Source organism: Monodelphis domestica, chromosome 6, assembly GCF_027887165.1.
Source record: "Monodelphis domestica isolate mMonDom1 chromosome 6, mMonDom1.pri, whole genome shotgun sequence".
Classification (NCBI taxonomy): domain Eukaryota; kingdom Metazoa; phylum Chordata; class Mammalia; order Didelphimorphia; family Didelphidae; genus Monodelphis; species Monodelphis domestica.
Genome location: NC_077232.1, coordinates 89,031,799 through 89,054,934, shown reverse-complemented (window position 1 = coordinate 89,054,934; position 23,136 = coordinate 89,031,799). Strand labels below are relative to the sequence as shown.

The 23,136-nt window shown below is 34.9% G+C and overlaps 1 protein-coding gene across 5 annotated transcripts in view; it reads right to left on the bottom strand.

Moving 5' to 3' along the window:
* JAKMIP1 (janus kinase and microtubule interacting protein 1) overlaps positions 1–23,136 on the bottom strand; it is a 266,432-nt gene that overhangs the window by 82,149 nt on the left and 161,147 nt on the right. For all 5 annotated transcript variants that reach the window (XM_056802410.1, XM_056802409.1, XM_056802408.1 and 2 more), the window contains 5 exons: positions 12,508–12,717; positions 11,328–11,447; positions 6,998–7,144; positions 5,221–5,361; positions 2,561–2,617 (listed from right to left, as the gene is read on the bottom strand). In XM_056802410.1, the coding sequence (XP_056658388.1) occupies positions 2,561–2,617; positions 5,221–5,361; positions 6,998–7,144; positions 11,328–11,447; positions 12,508–12,717 (675 nt within the window). The remainder of the gene's footprint in view (positions 1–2,560; positions 2,618–5,220; positions 5,362–6,997; positions 7,145–11,327; positions 11,448–12,507; positions 12,718–23,136) is intronic.

The window sequence follows — 23,136 nt, the reverse complement described above, 5'->3', positions numbered from 1 at the left end:
CCCAAAGACAATTAAGAGACACATGATAGTATAGTACCCCCTCTGTTCAGTGGTAACTCCCCCATTATAGTGGACAAAACTATGTATGTCATAACATGTTACTAATGGTGACATTAACAAAATGACCTTCAGGATATTCAATCAGAAAATAAAGAGGGCTAATCATGTAGAAATTTTGAAAGATGATAATAAATGTCCAATCCAAGGATTACAATGGTCACAAAGTATTCAGAGATCAACAGGCAGGTCTCCAATACAGCAGACAGATATATTCTGAGAAAGACTTATTGGTTTCATCAGTATCCATCAATGACACATAGTAATCAAATTCATGTTCAATTAAAATGGATCAGCTGACTACAATAAGCAAAACACTTTCCTAGGTTCAGGGCTACAAAGATAAAAAGCAATGGAGCCCCTGGGCAAAAGGAGCTCACAATTTCAGAGCAATGAAGATAGATTAATGACAGACCTCATCCATAATGGTCGGAATCTTGCTAGAAAATTAGGAAGCTCACTAGTAGACTGCAAGAGAAGGGTTTGAAGGCAAGGCTGGGGATTTAAGTGGAATATAAAAGAGACAACTTGAAAATATGTCAGAGAGTCAATAAGAGATGACTACAATCAGTGTTGTACAGTAATGAGGGTCTGGTTAAGGTTAAATAAGATATATTTGTATCTGACTCTAACAGCAGCCTTCAGCTGACTGTCTAATGCTTCAGATGATGAGCACAAAACAATGGTCATAAAAATATTTCTCATACAACTAGAAACATTGCCTTAAAGCAATTTTTTTCTTGAACCTTTAATTTATCTCAATGAAATAGATTTTATAAATAGCCTAGGCAAAGAGGTTCTTGACCTTGTATACATGAACTTGTTTCCATTTTTACATGAATAATGGTATTTCAGCATCATCGATTTCCTTTGTAATAATCTGTGTTTTATATTATACATTTAAAAATGCCATACTGTGAAGGGGCCCTTAGGTTCATCAGGCTGACAAAGGCATCCAGGACAGAAACAAGATTGAGAATTCCTGCTCTAGAAGGATCTCTATCAGGTGTTCCAAGAACATGTACCAAAAACTTCAGTGGGCAACTCTGAAATAAGCATCCTATCCAGAAAAAGAGGATAAGGAGACAGAGTATAGTGTTTGTGTTTCTTTGGGACTTTACACTAGCATTTTGTTAGCTTAGGAGCTTCAAGGTACTAACTTCAGCCTATCTAGAAAGCCCTGTAAGATAAGAGACTGGAAGGCAGAATGCCTTGAACACCTCTGTCTCAAGGTGTTCTATCAGTGGAGGCTCTGTTGCTAAGAGATAGCTTCAGGAAAATAGAAGGGTGGTATTTTCCAGAAGAATTCTATCTCAATCCAGTCTAAAAATATCTATCTTTTATTTTCAAGGGAGAGTGGGACTCATTCTAGCCATCCTATTTCATGAAATAAAATTAAATGAATAAAATTGTAATTACTTTCAAATATCAATAATTTCATTTTTGAATTTGGGTTTAGCTACCCTAAGACACAAAGACTTAACATTTAAGTACTATTTCCATTAGCAAATAATAATTGGGTCACATAATATGGCAAAATAATTCTTTCTTATTTCTGACACCTCTGACATCTTTGGAGCTCCAAAATTCTTTAACACAAATTCAGCGATTTGCTTATTTAGGCACTTAATATAATTCTAAGACTATTTCATTTCTTTCTTAGTGTAAAAACACATTAATTTGTTTCCTATTATAAACCTGAAGGCAGCAAGCATACAAGTCCCAACATGAGACGAATCTATTCAACTTAAAAAAAAAGACCATGAGGATAACTATGTAATATTTCATTAGTGCAACAAGATAGTAAATCTCAATTCAAAAACCATGAAGTAGACAAATTGCATTATTTACTCTCTCATGAGAATGTACGAATCTGGATCTATAGTGGCACAGATATAGCTGAGTGAGGAGGGAGTGTGGATGGAATCGCCAACTTCAACACCACCATTTTCTGAAAACACCTTTCCCCACCCCAACCCTCAAAAGGAAGCAGTCTGATGGAGATTATGTGCCAGGCAGATTATAATCTGAGGACAGAGTGATTCTACTTGCTCCATGTTTCTTTCCTAAACTTACTCTAGCTAGAATGTTCCCTTCTCTGTCACCTCCCCATGCTACCACATGCTACCTCTCCATCCTCCTTTCCCATCCCCTACTCCACCACCCCCAGCTTCAGAGCTGCTGCCCTGAACTTGGTTTTGTGGTTCTCTGTGCACCCCTCCAATGTGGCTGTCTTAGTGTAGTGAATTTGTCTTTGCTCCAATCTTAGAGGGATATTTGGTCTCCTATTTTAGAGAACAGATCCAACCATACTCCAAGTCTTTCTTCTTGTTCTTTTCTGCCCTTCCCATTGCCAGAAGTGTCTCTATATACCAATTTCCAATTGCTTTTTGCCTACATCAGTCTGGAGGTGGGACATGAGCACAGCTTCAGCCAGCAGCTAGTGACTACCATTTTAGGAGTGACTCATACTAGATGATAGTCAAGATATGGTATATCTTACCTTTGGCAGCTTTGGTAGTCTTTTGTGTCTCTTCAAGCGCAATAAACGTTCTCTTTCCTAGAAGGAAATAAAGGTGATGTCATTTTTAGTTTGCATTTAATAATAGAAAAATCAGCACAAAAGAAAAACATGTGATTGATCATGTGGTTTAATGGGGATATGATTGGGGTTTTGGCATTAAAAAATCACTCTATTGCAAATAAGAATAAAAAGGAAACAGATTTTGAACAATGATATATGTATAACCCAGGTCTACTTGTATTGTTATTATTGCTTATCATCTTTGGGGGGGTGGAGGGGAGGTGGGGGGGGGGGAAATCATGAATCATGTAATGTGGAAAAATATTCTAAATTAATTAATTCATTGATTCATAAAAAAGAACCATAGATGAAATCACAAAGTATCAGACAAGACTATAAATAATTGAACAATAACAATGACAATTTTTGTAAGAGAGATTTCTACTATGGTGGGTTGGTGTGATCATTAGGAAATGATACTGATATAAAATAATCAAAAAATGATTTTAAAAAATAATTAGTGTCAGTACAGGATGCTGGTTATCTATTCTCCCTCTGTCTCATAAAAATCATCAATTCACTTTCTTTTCTAGGACATAATGAATGCAAAATAAATGTTTGTTGATTGGCTAAAAAAAAGAAAAATCAAGCTGATTTTGCCTTGAGGCAACTGCCCATTAGGTTTTCTAAATGTATCTCATTTAATATCTTACCGAACAAACGGAAGTGATTTCCTTTTTTTCTCAGAATAGGCAATAAAGTCATATTGAGACTTTGCCACATAGGCTTGTCTAAATTTTTGGAAGCTAGTGGATTGTTTATCCTTTCCACAAGCTCTTCAAATATTCATTTCTGAAACAACTCTCATCTAAATGTTGACCCCTAATAGTGAAACAATAATGTTATAGTAATATTAGCTTGAAGGTAAACATAGATATGTCTTGAAGATAAATGTTCTTCTGAGTGGACTCAGGTTTATTTTATGTGAAGCCAGAAATATGCAGGGCCCTATCAGTGCAGCAGCAAAGCAAAATAAGACACTCACACCAACACATACTTAATAAATGTCTAAAACTGCCTGAAAATTTTTTAAGATTTAAAATGCTGGCTATCAAGTAGGAGTCTGAAATATTCAAGATTAAAAAGCAATATGAGGGCCTTAGGAGCATATATAACATATTTTAAAGGCTAAGTAAAATATACATAATAATTTCTGACATTTCTATTTTAACCATAATAGCTAGCACTTGGATAGTGCTTTAAGGTTTGCTAAACATTTGACATGTATTACTTCTTGTTATCATTAGAACAAGCCTGCAAGTTGGGCATTATTATTATCCTCATTTTATGATTGAAGAAAATGAGGCTGAAATAAGTTAAATAACTTGCCTTGAATCACATATCTAGCCTGTGTCTGAGGAAGGGTTGAATTCAGCTCTCCCTAACTCTAAATTCAGCACACTATCCCATCAGGCAAGACTATGTTCAGGAGCAGCAATAAGCTTCAGCTTCACATAGCACTCTCCTTGCAACAACTCTTTAAGGCAGATAGAATAAATATCTCAATTTTTACAGTTCATGGAGACTTAGAAAATTGGAGTGATTATCCATTGTTCCATCAATGTCAGGTTCAGGATTTGAACCCAGGTGTTCTAATTCTAAATCCGGTTCTCTTTTCATTACACCTGATAGCCTTGAAAGAGTCTCATTTGCAATCAGAGGAATGATGCCATTTTAGAAAGAATTTTAGAGAAATATGAAAACAAGATGTTTTTCCTATTGTGGGCTAGATATCATTAAGTCATAGGGACCTGTGCTTTCAGGGATGAAGGGAACTGTGAGAAGAAACACCCTTTACTAATGCAGATCAGCATGAGTACTGAAACTTAAAATTCCAGATAACAAAGTTCTCAACCTTTTTGGTGTCACAAACCCCTTTGGCCATCCGATGAAATAGATGGTCTCATAATAATGTTTTTAAAGAATTCTACACAGGATTCACAGAATAATGTTTCTGAATGTACAAATCAAAATGCATTGGATTATAAAAAGCCCAGACATATTAAAATATAGATATCAAGTGTAGAGAAAAATTTTAATAGATTTTATAGTAAGAACCTGTGACAAAAATAATTGCTTAGGGCTTTGAGAGGTGAAGTGACTTGCCTAGGGTCTTGCTATTCAGCAAATGACAAAGATAGCCAAAATCTTCATGTTTTCATGTCTTCAAAGTCACAATGTCTCTATCACTTAGTCATAGAAATTATTCATTATTATGTTGAATTTAGTGTTACTTTTATGAAAAAGCAAAGAATGTGCACTCAAATGGTGTGATTTCCTTAGTTCCTAAGAACAGGATGTAACACTGAGACTAGTATTATTCTGCCACTTTCTACTAGCATAGAAGTTCTCAAAGTGTGTTCAGAGTTCCCAGGTCATCCTCAAGACCCTTTAAGGAAATATAAAAGGTCAAAATTATTTTTAGAAAAATATTTCATTTCCTAATACAGTAAATATCAATGTATATAACCTACATAAACAAAAATTCTAAAACCAAAAAGTTTAAGAATAGTCACATTCTATTCCAAATTCAAAAGCTTTTGGACCACTTTACAAAGAAACAGCAATATGGTTAGTACCATGGAGAGATCATCAATCACTAGCTGCTGTTCCATGACCTGTAGCCTCAAGAATTCAATTTCTTGTTCATCTCGGGTAAGACTGAGGTCAGTCAAGGAAGTGTGACGTTTCAAAGAAGCCTGGGCAGTCAATTTTTCTTTCTGGAAAAAAAAATAGAGAAACTAGAAATTGAACCAGATTTAATTTTTAGACACTGATGCCACTTTTCATTACACAGGTTCTATAGTTACTACTACAAGTCTTATTGTTGAGGTTCATTCAGTAAGTCACTATTTGTGCCATAAAATATATTTTGCATTTGTGGATTATGGCTTCGGGGAAGCAATATCACTTAATGTAAACTGCTAAATTAATGGTAGATGAGGAATGCATAATGATAGCTGCCATTTTGTATATCATAGCATGTCAATACATTAAGGATCTGTATTCTATTCAAGTACAAATTCTTTTCACTCAGGACAAACACAACATGCTGATAAATTACACTCTCCAGAGAACTACCAAAAGCTCAGAGGAGCTGAGAAACTTTACCGTGGTTAGGCAAAGAAAAAAGTAACTATTGCAAATATTAATAATACTATTACAAATAATAATTATATGGAAATATTTTGATCAATGACACAAGTAAAATACAGTGAAACTGTTGGCTATGGGAGATGGGGTGAAGGAGGGGAGGAAAAGAAAATGAATCATGTAACCATGGAAAAATATTCTAAATTAATTAATTGAATAAATATTTTTTTAAGTATGGGTCAGGACATGACTCCATGTCTATCACTCCATCCAATTTTTTCCTTACTGTGTATGTGGAAATTTTCTACCTTTGAACTATGTTCCCCAGAATTCCTTTTGTATTTCCCAGAATTCCATTCCCTTCTCCACCACATTGTCTGTTCACATTTTTATATAAGTTTTGGTAACTCCTCCCTCTTGCTCTCTCTTTCTTCGCATAGGTGGCTGGGAAGGCTGGTTTTACTCAGGCCTTTTACTTCAAGTTAATTTTAATATACATTATAAATATAATACTTGGAGTATTTTGGATATTAATTTTAAAATCTACATTACATTATATAAATGGCATCCTGTAGTTTATAAAACTCTATCATCACAACAATTACGTGAAGCAAGTAGTGTTAAATATTATTATCTCCATTTTAAAGCAACATGTACATTCACACAGTTCCTAATTATTGACCACAGAGCTTGAAGCCAAGTTCTCCTAGCTCAAATTCCTAAATTCCTTCTATCAAGCCAGATTACTTCTCTGTAATAATAGTAAATTTACTTATTTTAATATTTGTATAGTTTCTTAATGGAAGATAGTGTTTTGTAAGAAAACAAGTTTATTTTTATTACATATTTATATCTTATGTGTTCTCTCAGCACTTGTTACACCTTCTATATGAGTTCAATTCAGAAAATGACACAAGGGAAGTAAAATATATGTTTTATACACAGATGATCTTAAGACTGTGTAGGGATAAAAGTCGTACATGTATGAAAGGATTAGAGAACAATACAGTCATATGCAACCAATGGCCAAATTGTATGGCAAAAGGAGATTACATCTACCTTAAGAGAAGGAAGAAGTTCTCATAAGTAAAAAATATTCATGATAGTTTTCAAGAACAAAGAGGAAAGTAGTTTAGGCCCTGAAAGATTCAATATGTGAAGAGAAGGAAACAAAATAATTCCTATATAGAACACTTAGCACTCCAAAGCTGGAAGTTGCATAATAAATATTTGTTGAAATGGAGCATGGTTTTAAAAACTTACCATCTCTACATTTTCCCTTGTTAGATTCTTTATTTTTTCTTCCATCCTTTGTATACTTTGCAACAAGTCATCATTTTTCTTCATCATTCTCTTGTTTTTTTCGACAAGAGGCTTCAGCTGAACTTCTGTTTCACGCGAGCGTTTCAACTAGGGTTTTAAAAATATTGAGAGAAATGACTAAATCAATTTAAGTACTAAAGATATACACTGAGAAGATGTTTTTAGATTTAAAAGAGAATCATACTATTTGATATCTACAAGGAGCCTTGCGGAATATCTCTCGCTAGAGACTCATTTTATGGAGAATGAAATTGGGGCCCAGAGACAGTGAATTAGCTAGTCCATGACCATACACAAATGACCCAGACAGTAGCTGAACCAGTGACTTATATTCCATTAGCATCATGTCTAAACATTTGAGTTAACCAGGCAGGAACAGCAAATCAAAATTGTTGTGTGGCAAAACAAAGTCTTTGATATTTTGCCACATGTAATTCTTCTTGAATCTTTTATCCCAGGGTTGTTGTTGTTTTTTTATTCTACCAGCAAAGAAAATCTGAAAAATATTATTTTTCCTAAAACCTAGGAGTCAATACTTCTGATTACTTTCATTATTTGTCATATAGTGGGGTAGAGCATCTCTTGCTCCTATATCTAAATCTGTGATTTCCTCAGTATTGGGGAATCTTAGTGCAGAAACTCCTTCCCTCAAGATAAGTAACTCATCTAAAAGTTCTGATCCCTAAAAAGTTTTATGGGGACATTTAAGGTTAAATGATCAGTCCAAATTGCTAGTATGCATCAGAGATAAGACTTGACCTTAGTTTGCTATGATTCTAAAGGCTAGTCCTTTATCCACACTATATCACTTATCTCTATCTGATTATTTAGAAGACCTAAATTAGAAAGCAACTGAAGATGATGAAATGAAATCCACTTTCTATTTTTCAGTTGTTATTGAAGAGTACCAATGATCCATTCCAATAATGGTTTGAATCATCTGTAGAAACCATAAATTACAGAAATATTTCTACTTTCTAATGCGAGTCCATCAATCTCTCATACCCCCATGTTCCTTTTTCCCTGCTTCATTCCTAACTTCCTTTACCTAAAGGGGTAGAGATAATTCACCTCCCACTTTGATGGAAACCTAAGGCTATGAATCTGGTTTGCAACAGTTTCCCAGTCTTCTTTTTGGATCAAAGATGCTTAAGTCTCAAACTAGAAATAAACTCAGATACCCAGATGTGATCTGGTCAAGAGGAAAGGAAATCATACATTTACCATTCCATTTTGACCTTTATGCACATCTACTATACCCTTTCTCTCCCTCAAAATCTCCCAGTTCTGTTTAAAGCAGTCTTTCCCTTAAAAAGAATCTTTCAGTTTTTAGGTATTTTATTTTCCCAATTACAAATAATAATAATTGTTCACAAAAATTTTCTGAAGTTTTAAGATCCAAAATTGTCTCCTTCCTTCCATTTCATCCCCCCTCCCAGGGATGATAAGCAACTTGATCTGGGTTATACATTTACTGTCATGTAAAATATATTTCCATATTGTTCATTTTTGTAAGAGATTCTCATATCAAACCAAAACCCTTAATAAAAACACAAATAAATTAAAGTTATAAATAATATGCTTTGACCTGCATTCCAATTCCAAGAGTTCTTTCTCAGGGGATATATAGCATTCTTTGTCATAAGTCCTTGAAAATTACCCTGGATCACAGTATTGCTGACAGTAGCAATCAGCATTGCTACAACAAGAGTTATTCATCATACGATATTACTGTTACTATGTACAATGTTCTACTGATTCCACTTCTGCATCAGTTCATGTAGGTCTTCCCCACTCTTTCTGAAATCATTCTTTTCATCATTTCTTACAACATAATAGAATTTCCTCACATCATATATCATAATTTGTTCAGCCATTCCCCAATTAATTCAATGTCCAGTTCTTTGGTACCACAAAAAGAGGTATTATTAATATTTTTGCACAAGTAGATCCTTTCTCCCCCTTTAAAAAAATCTCTTAGGAAAGCAATAGTGGTATTATTGGATCAAAGGGTATGCACAGTTTTATAGTCCTTTAGGCATAGTTCCAAATTGTCCTCTGGAATAATTGGATCAGTTCACAACTCCACCAATAATTTTAGTGTCCCAATTTTGCCACATCCTCTCCAACATTTATCACTTTCCTTTGCCAACACACTGGCTAATCTGATAGGTGTGAAGTGGTACCTCAGCATTGTTTTGATTTACATTGCTCTAATCTAGAAAGATTTTGAACTTTTTGTGTAATTATTGATAGTTTTAATTTCTTCATCTGAAAACTTCTTGTTCATATCCTTCAACCATTTCTTAATTTGGGAATGGCTTATATTTTTATAATTTTGATTTAGTTTTCTATATATTTGAGAAATGAAACCTTTATCAGGGAAATGTGTTGTAAAATTTTCCCCAGTTGCTTTTTTCCTTCCTATTCTTAGTTACTTTTTGTTTATAAAAAACCTTTTAAATTTAATGTAGTCAAATTATTCATTTTATATCTTGTAAAGTTCTTTATCTCTGGTCTGGTCATAAATCTGACTGGTAAACTATTCTGTGTTCCCCTTATTTACCTTATTGAAAAGGTTTTTAACTTATCCCCATTGCTGTTTACATTTGCTAATGGTTTTAGACAGATACTAATAATTTTAAGGAAATGCCTCATTTATTCTTATGCATTCTACTGTTTTTAATAGGACTAGGTGTTGTATTTTTTCAAAGGCTTTTTCTTCATCTATTGAGATACTTTTATGATTTTTGTTATTTTATTACTGATATAATCAATTATGCTGATAGTTTTCCCAATGTTAAACCACAAATATAAATCTCATGTGGTATAGTGAATGATCCTTATAACATATGTCTGTTGTCTCTTTGCTTGTATTTTATTTAAAGTTTTTGTATCAATATTCATTAAGGAAATTGGCATGTAATTTTCTTTTTGGTTTTGCTCTTTTTAGTTTAAGTATCAGTAATATATTTGGTCATAAACATAATTTGGGTAATTCTAAGTTTCAGTTTCCACATCAATGAAAAAGACAGAGTAATAATGCTTTATACATGCTGTTTTTACATGTCATTAAAATGTAATCCCCTTCATGGTAAAGATTGTCATTCTTTGTCCTGATATTTGTATTCTCAGTACTTGGTAGAGTTCCAGGCCTATAGTAAATACCTAATAAATGTTTTATTTATCAAATAATATTTCTTCATCTACAACCTTGAGGAAACAGATTTCTCAGACAATTCTAAATCTATAGAAAGTTGATGTTTCTAATTGATTTTCACAAAAATTAATTCTATAATTCTTATAAAGATGTATATAAAGTTTTAGCCTCACTATTTTCTCATAAATTTGTTAACTGTTCTTCAGTGAAACAGAGAAGATAAATTAAGTCTATGAAGTGAGGGAGTTAAGCATAAGCCATAGATCCTAAAAGACACCAAACTAATTTCAGTTTTAGCTTCCCATATGTATATTTTTAAACTGGAATCTGTGACCTTGGTCTTTTAAAAAAAATAATATTTCACTAAATACATTTCAACATAGTTGGTTTCCTTTGTTATCCTCTATATTTTATTTTATACATTTGAAAATGTTATTCAGAATAGGGGGTCCAAAGGCTTCTCTAGTCTGCCAAAGCAGTTCATGATACAAAAAAAGATTAAGAATCTGTGGAATAGATTGTATTTTTAAGATCCCTCCTAGTTTATCATGTTAAATACTATTTTCCAAAGGCAACCCAGTCATGTAGTGGATGGAGTGTTGGGTCTGAACCTCATCTCTCTGAGTTAAAATCTGGCCTCAAACACTTATTAGCTCCATGACCTTAGGCAAATCACTTAATCCTTTTTGCCTTTATTTCCTTATCTCTAAAATGATCTATAGGAGAAAATGGCAAATCAGCACAATATCTTTGCCAACAATACCCTGAACAGGGTCAAGAAGAGTCAGACATGATTGAAATGTCTGGACAACAGTATTATGTTCCCAAACTCCTTTCACTATTCAAAGAATCTTAGAGTTGAAATGGTCCTCAGAGGACATTAATGCACACCCTGTACCAGATCGAGAATCCCCTTTCCATTACTGCTTAACAAGTGGTCATATAGTCTTGCTTTGATCATGTTCCCAGATCACTTACCATTCTAATAATCTATTGTTCTAAAAATAAACCATTTTCATTGAACTGTTTTCCAGGAAAAGTTGACTACCCCTAAGTACCCTTAATTTCTTCCCAGTAATATGCCATCTGTGTTGGCAGGGATTGGTTTACCAGTTCATTTCTCTCATCTGCTAACAGAGTATTTCTGTCTTCTAGCTTCCGAATGACTGCATTGAGCTCAGCAATTTTTAGTTGAAACCTCCGCACATCTCGTTCATCCATATGCTGCTCCTTGAAAGAAAAAAAAAAGTAACAGATTCTTAAAGGGAAAAAAATACTGAAAAATCCCTAAATTTCAAAGGGAATAAAAGACCCTTTTAGTTTAGTCTTCTGATTTCCCTACATCTAATGCTCCTACTCTAAGATATTCTATATAGCATTACTATTTTTCCTAAAGCACAACTCCATGTCCTGTTTAAAACTCTTCAATAAACCCTAAAGAATAAAATGAAAAATTTCCTTCTACAATCTGGCTTGCCTATTCAGGTTCATTTTAGACTTTGCTTCTTAAAAAAATGGACTTTTCTTCATTCCTTTAAAGTATCTCTTCATTTCTTATCTGTGACCTTTTGCTCATTCCTTTATGTATTCATAAAATAGTCTTTCCTTCTCTGCCTGCTGACATCTTATCCCTGTTTTTAAGGTTCAATTCAAGGGAACCTTTTTCCATGAAGCCTTCTTTATGCTCCCAGCTAAACGGATCTTTACCTCCTCAGATCTCTCAAGGAACTTTGAGCTTCTCTAATGAAATTATCACAGTCTAATATGAGATTATTGACTATGCCACCTAGTTGCTTCAGAGAAATTATAAGGATCAAAAGACTTCATTATATCAATAATTTTGTAGAAGTAAAATGCCATACAACTGTGAGTTATTACTACCACTACCACACTATTTCGAATCTCTTTTATAGTTATTTTTATACCTGTCTTTATTTCTCCAAATAAACTGTATGCTTATTGAGGGCAGGGGCCAAATCTTCTTCCTCTTTATATCTTCCCCAGAACCATATAATATAGTGCTTTGGACTTATTGGGTGCTCAGTAAATATTTGTAGGATGAATGTGAAAATGAATGAAAGAATTTGAAGACTGACAATAAATGTAATGGACAGTGTCTGGCACATAGTAGGTGCTATAGAAATGCCCACCTCCCAAAGATCTACTAGTAATTTGCTAAACGCACATACACACATGCATATACATAGAACGAGGACCTTGACCATAACAAGTGTCTGACAAAAAACTTTTAGATGAAGGATACAAGTCACACCATACCACACAACCTTACCGAGAAGCCCATTAACTCAGAAATGTCTCCAATTCCCCCTGGAAGCTCTTTCTTTGGACTGCTATGGTAACGCTCAGCTTCTCTGACTTGTACAAGCTGCTCATCTAATGCTTCCTTCTGAAGAAGTAATTTTTGGGTGTGACCTGCCTGCACACCCAGATCTTTTTCCAATGCCACGATCACTCTCTCTTTGCCTTTTATCTCATCCATCTATGGAAGAAAGAAAACCAGATTTTAGTTGTTATCACGAAGACATTTTAATTCTTGGTTGGTGCCTCAGATGTGGGCAAAATTGACTACAGTGAACTGAATAAGTTAATATTTTTGAGCTCTTAGAACATGAAGCCATGGTAGTTGCCCTGGTGTTCTGAGAAGAACTTGAACTCCTCCACTCAACAGTTAAATGGTCTTAGAGAAAAGGACATTTTGATTATTATAAATGCATTGAAGGTAGATGATATTATAATTTCAAGACACTATTAATTAGCATTCATGAAAAGTATAAAACTTTAATACAGTGGAATTTAGGGAATTATCTTTCTCTGAACCTTGAAATAAAAATGATGATGATGATAACCATGATAGCATTTACAGGTCACTTCAAGATTTCCAAAGTGCTTTCCAAATATTATCTCATTTTATCCTCAAAATAACCCATATGAAATAGGTACTATTATTTTTATTTTATAGATGAATAAACTGAGGCATACAGACTACTATTGTCTGAGTCCAGATTTGAATTCAGATCTTCCTGATTCCAGGTCAAGCATCTTAGCCACTGTGGGGCACAGATTTTTCAAGGGACGCCTGATCATTTAGTAATTCCCTTTCAGTCAAGTTGAAGGGGTTATAGAGCATAGATCTTTCCTGAAAAGGGATACTTATCATCAAATTGAAACTGACCCTACCTAATCTCTTGTTGAGAGTATACATGGACCTTCTCTCATGGGGACCCCATAACTGGGGCTGATAATTGGGCATTCAGGAGAACAAACTGTTGTTAGAAGAGCTACCTGTGGTCTACAGGAAAAAGTGAGAGCCCTGGAAGGCAATTTGGAATTATATCCAAAAGGTTTTAAAAGAATGCATACCTTTTGATCCAGCAATACCACTACTGGGTCTGTAGCCAAAGAGATTATTTTAAATGGGAAAGGACCCGTTTGTTAAAAAAATATTTATAATTGTGCGTTTTGTGGTGGCATATAATTGGAAACTAAAGGGTGAATAATTGGTGAACAGCTGAACAAATTTGTTGTATCTGATGATGACAATGGAATACTCTTTTGCTATAAAGAAGGATGAACAGGATGATTTCAGAAAGAGCTGGAAAGACCTACACAAACTGATGCAAAGTGAAATAAGCAGAACCAGGAGAACATTGTACACAGTAACTGAAATATTGTGGAAATGATCAAATGTGACAGACTCTGCTACTAACAACAATACAATGATCCAGGACAATTCTGAGGGACTAATGATAAAGAATGCTATCCACCTCCAGAGAAAGAACTGTTGGAATAGAAATGCAGAAAAAAATTTATCACTTGCTTATTTGGGTATATGATTTGGGGTTTGGGTTTTGTAAGATTATTCTTTTACAAAAATGAATAGGGAAATGTGTCTTGAGTAATAATATTATGTATAACCCAGGGCAATTGCTTGTCAAGGCTGTGAGGGGAGAAGGAAGAGGTGAGGAATTTAGCATGAATCATGTAACTTTGGAAAGCGTGTAAATTAAAGTTAAAATTTTTAAAAAGAAAAAAGAAAAGTTGAGAGAATGTCAAAGTACCTGCTATTATTCTAGATACTAAACTTCTGAATATGAGACTCATTTCTCATAGATTGGTCCTTGAACACGACACATGAAGCCATGCCCACAAGTGAAGAATGGTCAGATTAGCAGGATGGAAAAGATTACATTCCATAGGAGTTATTTTCCAGAACCCAGGATCAACACCACACACCAAGGAGCTATTAGATAAAACATTCCTATGTTTGATTGGTAGCAATTTTGTGGACAAGTCTACTAAACTACCTATAATTCCTTTTTAAAAATTGAAGAATTGCTAGAAAGTCTAATACATCTAATATTATTATATGCTTTATCTATCCCTTTATTACACCCATTCTTTGTTATTTTTTGTATGAGAGGCAGTGTAAGGCATAGAAGGCTTGAATTAATGGATATTACAGTGTGTAGCCATTTGGGCAAGTTTTCTCACCTCTTACTACCCCAGACAACTCTATAAGACTGTAAAGCACATAGTAAACAAGATATAAATGATAACAATAATATTATTACTAATACTATTATTATGAGTCTCTGGTTGGAAATAGATTTCTCCCACAAATGAAATCACAAGGACAAACAGCCCCCCCCATTTCTTTTATTAAACACTCACCTTCTGTCTTAAAATCAATATTGTGTATTAGTTTTAAGGCAGAAGAGTGATAAGTTCTAGGCAATGAGGGTTAAGTGGCTTGCCCGGGGTCACATAGCTAGGAAGTGTCTGCGGTTAAATTTGAACCCAGGACCTCCCATCTCTGGGCCTGACTCTCAATCCACTGAACCACCCAGCTGCCACCACCCCCAATTTCTTTTTGCTTATGGTCAAGAGAATGGTACAGAACTGCCATTAATAAATATATGACCCTGGAATCTCCTGGAGTAGGATGGATTTCATACTCTCACCACTACCCTCTTGTGGTGAACAATCTGCATATCTACCATTTTGATTTATGCCAACAGTAACTGCCACAGACTTATGGGCTACAAAGTAGCATAAACTAAAAGGCTCATGAAGAGTCTGAACCCATAACCTTGGCTTCTTTAACACCATCCCTAAACCATCCAGGCATCTAGACATAAAGGAACAATTCAACCTATTTCACTTTTCTTTTAAATACCTTCTACTTTATTTTTTAAGTCTATATTTGTGGAAGGAAGAACGTTATTTCTATATACTTTGTGAATATTATCTCATCCGATCCTCACAAAATTCCTGGGATACAGTAATTATACCCCATTTTACAGTTGAGAAAACTGAAGTAAACATAGGTTAAGTGACTTGCCCAGGGTCAAAGAGCTGGTCTGAGGTCTTCCTGACTTCAGGCTTAATTCTCTGTCCACTGTGCTGCCTGATATGAAGTTTGGCTTCTGGGATCAATGAAAAGACTACTTGGTCTAGGGCTCAGGAGAATTGAGTTCAAGTGGACCATCTGTCACTAACTAGTTGAATGATGATTATTATAGAGAAAGTAAAGTCCAGAGAAATTGAGTAACATGGCCAGGATCAAACAGGTAGTGTCAGAAGTGGAATTTGAACCCAAGTCCTCTGTCTCCCAATTCAATAGTCTCTGCACCATACCATACTGGCTCCAATAAAAGTCAGTTCACAAAATATGTGAATTTCTAGCTTACCATGGTTTCACTTCATCATACTTGTTCATTTCCCCTTAAAAGAGGTACATTAAATATTTTAGAGAAAGTTTGAATTTGTCCTTGTCTTCCTAAGCTAATCCAAACTGTCAGAAAAAGAAAAGAGTGGTCTAGCAACTGAGAATTCACCCGGGACACCATGTTGCCATGGGCTACCATTGCTATAAAAGAAACAGGTCTTTATTTAAAGGGGATATAATTAGGAAATAAAATTTCCTTTTCTTCAGGGGGCATTATTAAGGAAATCAGATTTAGGAACATTTTCATTTTTAACATGCATTAGTGAAACACACACACACATATATATATATATATATATATATACATATATATAATAAAATAAAATTATGCATATATATTCCTCCTCAAAAACTTCTTCTGTAGGAACAGAACTGATGCCAAGCCTTTATAAACGATGAGGGTAGGGGATCACTTCTTTGTTACATCTAGCTCATCTAGTCTATTTTCTATTACAGGAAAACAAATCACTCCAACTTTTTCAGCTTCAGTTTCTTCATTTGTAATTCTTTACAGCATATTTTAACTAGGTCACTGTGTGAAAAGTTCTTTGCAAAGGGACATTGTGATTTAGAGAAAGCAGTGTTGGACTTTGAAGACATGAGTTTATGCTCAGGCTTTACTACTTAAAGTCTATTTAATGGTGCTTAAATGATTTACCCTCCGAGCTTCAGCTTACTCATCTGTTAACTGGAAATAATGCTAAGACAGATGTAAATATATCCATTCTGAGGAGATCCAGATGTCCCTGTGGATGGTTGAATGAGATTTTTTTTTCTTGGTGTGATTTCTACTTTCTCTTATAACACAGTAGAGGCTATGAGATTAAAATCCAAATGTATTTTTGAAGCTTACTATCATTGATTCATCTGTGAAAATATAGACTTGGTATTCTAAAATTATGTTGAACATTTCTAGATATAACCAATATGAGAATTGATTTTGCTTAACTATGCATGTGTTTTTGCAAAGGTTTTATTTTTTCTCCTTTTTTCCAGAAGGAGGAAGAAGGTGGGAGGAAAGAAAAAAAAGGAAATCTTGATGATTAAATAAATACAACTTAAGTTTATAGAAAATCCACTGAACTTTACTAGGGAAAAGACAGTTTTTACATATGCATTTTACAAATATAATCCATTATATAAATATGAGGTGAAAAAATATAGATATTTGATATAAACTAAAGAAAAAGATAAAGAAAAAGGTACAGAAAAATTGGCACTGAAATTTACTTAAATCATCTAGTCAGTGGAATGTGAAACCTGACCATTACTCTGCCTTTAGAGCAATGTATGTTTAGAATGGCAACTAATATATTTCTATTGACTCACTGTGTCCCTTTAGGCAAATCATGTCTCTTCTCTAGACTTCAGTTTTTCCACTTAAGTGATCTCTAAGTTCCCTGCTAACATTTGCATTCTAGGATTCTTTAGGAATAGAATGCACACACAATCAAAACTCAATGGATATCTCTCATGTGCTTCCTCGTGAAATAAAATTATAAACTTCCTTTTAATTTTTAATTTTCTCCTTCCTCATCTTCCAAGTAGCTTGCAAGAATACTGATAAAAATAAGTTTCAGTTATAAATTGGTTATTATTGTCATTATTTGATGAAGTCTTTGGGTATTTAAATAAATAATTGTCATTTCCACAGTGCTATGAAGTTTATAAAACTTTCATAAGGCTGTGAGATAGGTAGCAGTACCAGTATCTTTCTCCTCATTTTACATTGGAGGAAACTCCAGCTACAACAAAATCAAAAAGAGGATTTGAATTGAAGTCTCTTGGTTCAACGTGCTCTTTCCACAATATCACTCTAGAAATCCATTCAAAGAGATTCCTAGACTTATTTCAAACCTAATGGTAAAATAACTTCAAGTTGAATAAGAAATATTAAAATAAGAAAAATTCAAATTTTATAAAATGGCATCTTGAGAGAGTCCTCTTAAATTCAATCTATTCTTAAACAATGTGACTAGGAAACAAATTGATTTCCTGCAGATACATAATATTATTATTTATATTTCAGCTAATATATTATTGCATAACTGATCTATTAAAATGAGTAAGATTATTAGATTTTGGCTAATTTTGTTCCTATAAAATTGGAATGTCATTAAATGAAAAGAAATGAATAAATGAAATGTAGTTTTTATTTTTTATGAAGGCAATTTTTACTTTACATGTACAGAAAGAAAATCAATAGATATGGTTATTCCTGACTATAAATTATATAATTTCTCATTTTTAAAAGTCCATGAATTTAAGAATCATCAAAAAAGATGAACACATCAATATTAAAAAACAAAAAGAGTATTATATGTAAAATTGCCTATAGTATTTATAAAATTTTAGAGAAATATTAAATTTGACAAGGAAGAAGGAAAATTATTCTGTTTGTATTCTCATATATATGTGTGTGTCTTCTGCGTTTTTAAAATGTTCTTTCTTCTTCTTTCTATCTTTTTTCTATCTTTTCTTTCTACCCTTTTCTCTTTCTTTCTCTCTTTCTCTATTACTACCCACAAACTTATTCCCCTCCCCTGCCATGTTCAATGTTCCCTTTTCTGTCTACCCCCAAGTGAAAGTCCTCTCTTGCAACAAATAATTATACTTAGGAAAAACGGAACAACATATTAGACACAATGGATGTCATTTTTAAACGCAGATAAAGTAAATTGCCCCCAATGACTAATAAAACTAGGACTATTTAACATGCAACTTTTTTATAAAACTATCCCTAAATATGTAAAAACCTGTTATTGCTCAAAAGGTAATATACTCTATATTGAATCTAGGGATACATTTGAAATCAGAAAAATCTAGGTTGAAATCCCACCTCTGACAATTTACAAATGTATGACCCTGAAATATTTGAGTTTTAGGAAACTCTCAGAGTTTTATCATCTAAGTTATAGAAGGTAATCATTGTCATATTGTTAGAAATGAGGTTAGGGCTTCTGGAATCTTCATTATCTCTTCACTACTCAAAACTTATTCATATCATTCAGCCTAAAAATGATTAAAACATTATTTTGTTTGAACCCCAGAACTGTCTTCTAGTGAGGACCTTGACAATAGCCACATAAACAAAGAAGAATCTAAAAAATAAAAATAAAAAACCTAGGAAAATCAAAATGATTCATTCATTATTTCTTATTAGAATGAATGAGATAATATTTGTCATAATTTGGGCACTTAATCTAGAGTCTAGTACATAGTAGGTGCTTAATAAATGTTTAACCCTTTCCCGTTTCCATTCACATCAGTTCTGAGTTTTCTTTCTTTTAGAATTTAGCCTTCAATGATACTTTTAAAACTCTTTGAAGAGGGCAATTTCCCGAAGGAGAAAATAAATATTTGGAAGTGGCAAACCCCCTCCAATTTTCCACATGTTGTGCTTATGCTACAAACTCCCTAAATCTGTACCTTCTAGGAGGTTTTTGTTTCAGGAATGTGAAAAGCTGTATCAGCAATTACAGAGCCTAATGGTCCGTAGGTCCCCAGCAGTTTCTATAGACAAAGAGATGAAAGTTTGATTCGTTTGTCAAGGATTTCTACCCTTTCCTGCTCCCCAAAAAGACTTTCAGTGGCAGACAAAAGAATAACAGGCCAATTAAGATTAACAGAACAGAAAGGTTAAAAAGAGCAGAGAAATAGATGGTACTAGGTGCATGGAATGAGCTCATCCCTGCAGCTAAGCACAGAATTTAGCCCTGAGTGGCATCTGAGGTACAAAGACAAATACTTGAGTTATGATTTTTTATAATTTTATTTTTAAAATTTATTTGATTTGATTCATTATCTGATAAAACCATAGTCCAGTGAAATGTAAATTCTTTTAATGTAATTGTTATTAATTCGTTTATTTCCATTTATATTTCACACTTATGGAGGGTAGTCTCTATTCTCCAATGACAATGGCCTTGCCACAAGACACTCCATCTCTTGGCTCCACACATTATTTTTCCCATGACTGGAATGACCTCCTTCCCTATCTCTGCCTTCTGGCTTACTTCAAATTTCAGTCAAAATCCCACCTTCTGCAGGAAGCTGTTCCCAGTGTCTTTTAGTGCCAGGACCTTCCTATAATCTCTAATTCATCTCATACATAATATGTTTGTACATAGATGTTTATATGATGTTCTCCTTCATTAGATCATGTACCCTTTGAAAGTGGAGGGTTTTTTTGTTTGTTTTTTTTTGCTTTCTTTATATCTTCAGGACTAACAGTGTCAACCCTAGTCAAAACTTGTTGAATTAACTTGACAAAATGTTGCTAGCATTCCTCAATAGCAAAACTTCTCAAATATTCCCCCCCTTTCTCTACCCACTATTTTGACCTGTGCAAGGTATGAACAATCTATAATCCATGCTATATTGATGTTCTACATCATTCAGCAATTTATATTATTTATATTAATCTTAGAAACAGTCTCTTGGAACATTGTACACAGAGACTGATAAATTATGGCACAATTGATTGTAATGGACTTTTCTACCAGCAGCAATGCAATGACCTAGGAAAATCCAGAGGAAATTAGGAGAAAGAATGCTATCCACATCCAGAGAAAGAACTGTGGGAGCAGATATGCATTAGACAAATATATGCTCGACCACGTAGTGTGACAAGGATGTGATTAGGGTTTTGATATTAAAGGATCACTCTACTGCAGATATGAATAACATGAAAATAGGTTTTGAACAATGATACATGTATAACCCAGTAGAACTGCTTCTTGGCTTTTGGGAGGTGGGGGGAAGAAAAGGAGAGGATAATGAATCATTTAACCATGGAAAAATATTCTAAAGAAATTTTTAAAAAAGAAAGAAGATGACGAAAGAAATAGTCTCTTGCTTGTAAAATCACACTTAATGACCCCTGGATAGTTTCTTCATTTGTGATATTTGAGGCAAAGGGATAAGTAGGAATGGCTCCCCATCTTCATTACAAAACCATGACCACAAAAGAGGAGTAGGATGAGCTGAGAGGGAAAGGGAGCATGGGCAACTGATCCATCAGCTAGGAGTGGAGCTTGGTAGAACTCTTTATGGAAGAACAGGAGACCCCTTTTCAAGAAAACCACCACTGATTCCCATGTCTTCTTCTTTCTCTTGTCTTCTTTTTTTTTTAAACCCTTACCTTCCATCCTGGAGTCAATATTATGTATTGGCTCCAAGGCAGAAGAGTGGTAAGGGCTAGGCAATGAGGGTCAAGTGACTTGCCCAGGGTCACACAGCTGGCTCTTTTCTTCTTCTAAAAACCCTTATCTTCTTCTAAGAATCAATATTAAGCATAATTGGCAGAAAATTGGGGTTAAGTGACTTATCCAACATCACATAGCTAGGAAGTGTCTGAATCTAGGATCTCCCAACTCCAGACCTGGCTCTCTATTCACAGAGCTACCTGGTTTCCTCTTCCCTGAACCTTGGTTGCTAAGTGAGAATGAGAAATGGTTACTGCCCACTGTGGTAGAGACTTGAAGAGAGAGAGGTTTTGCAGGACAAGCCAAGATGCAAGAAACAAGGCTGGGGACCTGACCTGCCTGTCAATCAAGAAGAAGGTTCCAAATGGAATGTTCCCAGGAGAGGCAGTTGGGGGAGCCTGACCAGAGGAGAGGAATTGGGACCTTGGGACTCACTCTCTCTCTGGGGGTTATTGAACTGAGGAGGCTTGGCTTTTTTGGGCTCTCTCACCAAAGGAGGAACTGATTCTGGCTCTGGCTCTGGGAGCTGAAGCTGGCCAGCGGAATTTGTTTCTCTCTCTCTCTCTCTCTCTCTCTCTCTCTCTCTCTCTCTCTCTCTCTCTCTCTCTCTCTGAGATTTGACTGACCAAGAGTTGGAGGTATGCCAGGCTGAAGGAGAGACTTTTCTTGGTGGCTGGCTGAAGGAGAGAAGCCCTGAACTAATCTTGCTAGCTTTGTCCCAGGCTAAAGGACCCTTGGGAGGGAGGGCTTCTGAAATTAGGCTGAGAGACCTTGATGGCTTTATGAAGAAGAAAGAAGATTTTAAACAGTTGTCCTCCATCCATCTCTCTAACTGTCCCTCTGAGTCACAGTTGAGACAAGACTGAATATTTCCATAACCCTTCTAAATTCTTATTATAGATTAGGGAAACCCTCATCCCTCTTTCTTCAGTTTCCCATCCTGTTGTTTTCCAAGAAACCCCTTACCTGAGAAAGAAAAACAGAGTATTTTATAGTCCACTCAGGGGGAAGGGAGGAAACCAAAAGGCTTCCAGAAGCGGGTGGTTAAGGGAGGGAGGGAGGGAGGAAGAGGGTAGGAAATAGATTGACCCATCAGCCATCAATAGAGATCAGTAGGCAGACCCCTGTGCATTCCCCTGTACCAGCATCTCTCTCAACATGTCTCTGTATCTCTCAGTATCTCTGAAGAAAGTATTTCTATCTCCATACTAGTAGCAGTTCTCCAGTCACAGTCAAGTCCGAGTACATTCCAATTTGTTAGTTCAACAACAAATAGCAACACAAATTACTTATTAATACATTTGGCACCTCGAGTTTGACTCGAACCCCACAATCCTTCAAAATGTTCAGACAAATGGTTTTTGGAGTTGTGATTGTGGCAGCGATTACCTGCTTTGGGGTATATCATATTTTATATAGCAAACTAGACACGTAGGCAACATTACAATAGCTGTTTTTCAGCTGCCATTTCAACATGAATGGGTACTCTGGCAAGTCTTGGCACAAGTGTATGTACTTTTTATGGCTGTGTTGCAGACTAACCCCCATGCCAACAACAAAGGCCCAATCCCTTTCTCTCCCCTCTTGTTCATACTCCTCTTCCTCCTCTCCCCAGTGACTTCATAAGATTACCCTGGTTAATGTATATTATATGCACAAATCTTTACATGCTGTCTTTGAGGGCAGGGACTGTGTTTTTGCCTTTCTTTGAATCTCCATTGCTTAGCACAATGCCTTGTATGTAGTAAATGTTTTAGCAAGTGCTTGTAAATGTCAACTAATGGCTCTATGCAACTCCCTGAGACTGCAAGTTACAGAAAAGTTTACTAATCTGCATTGGTAAAGGGAGTTTGGAGTTTCCTCTCCATTCCGATGAGATCACATGTCCAATTCCAATTCCTACAAGACTATGCTCCAGAAGTATAATAATAATTATGATGCATATCTACTTTAGCATTTGAAA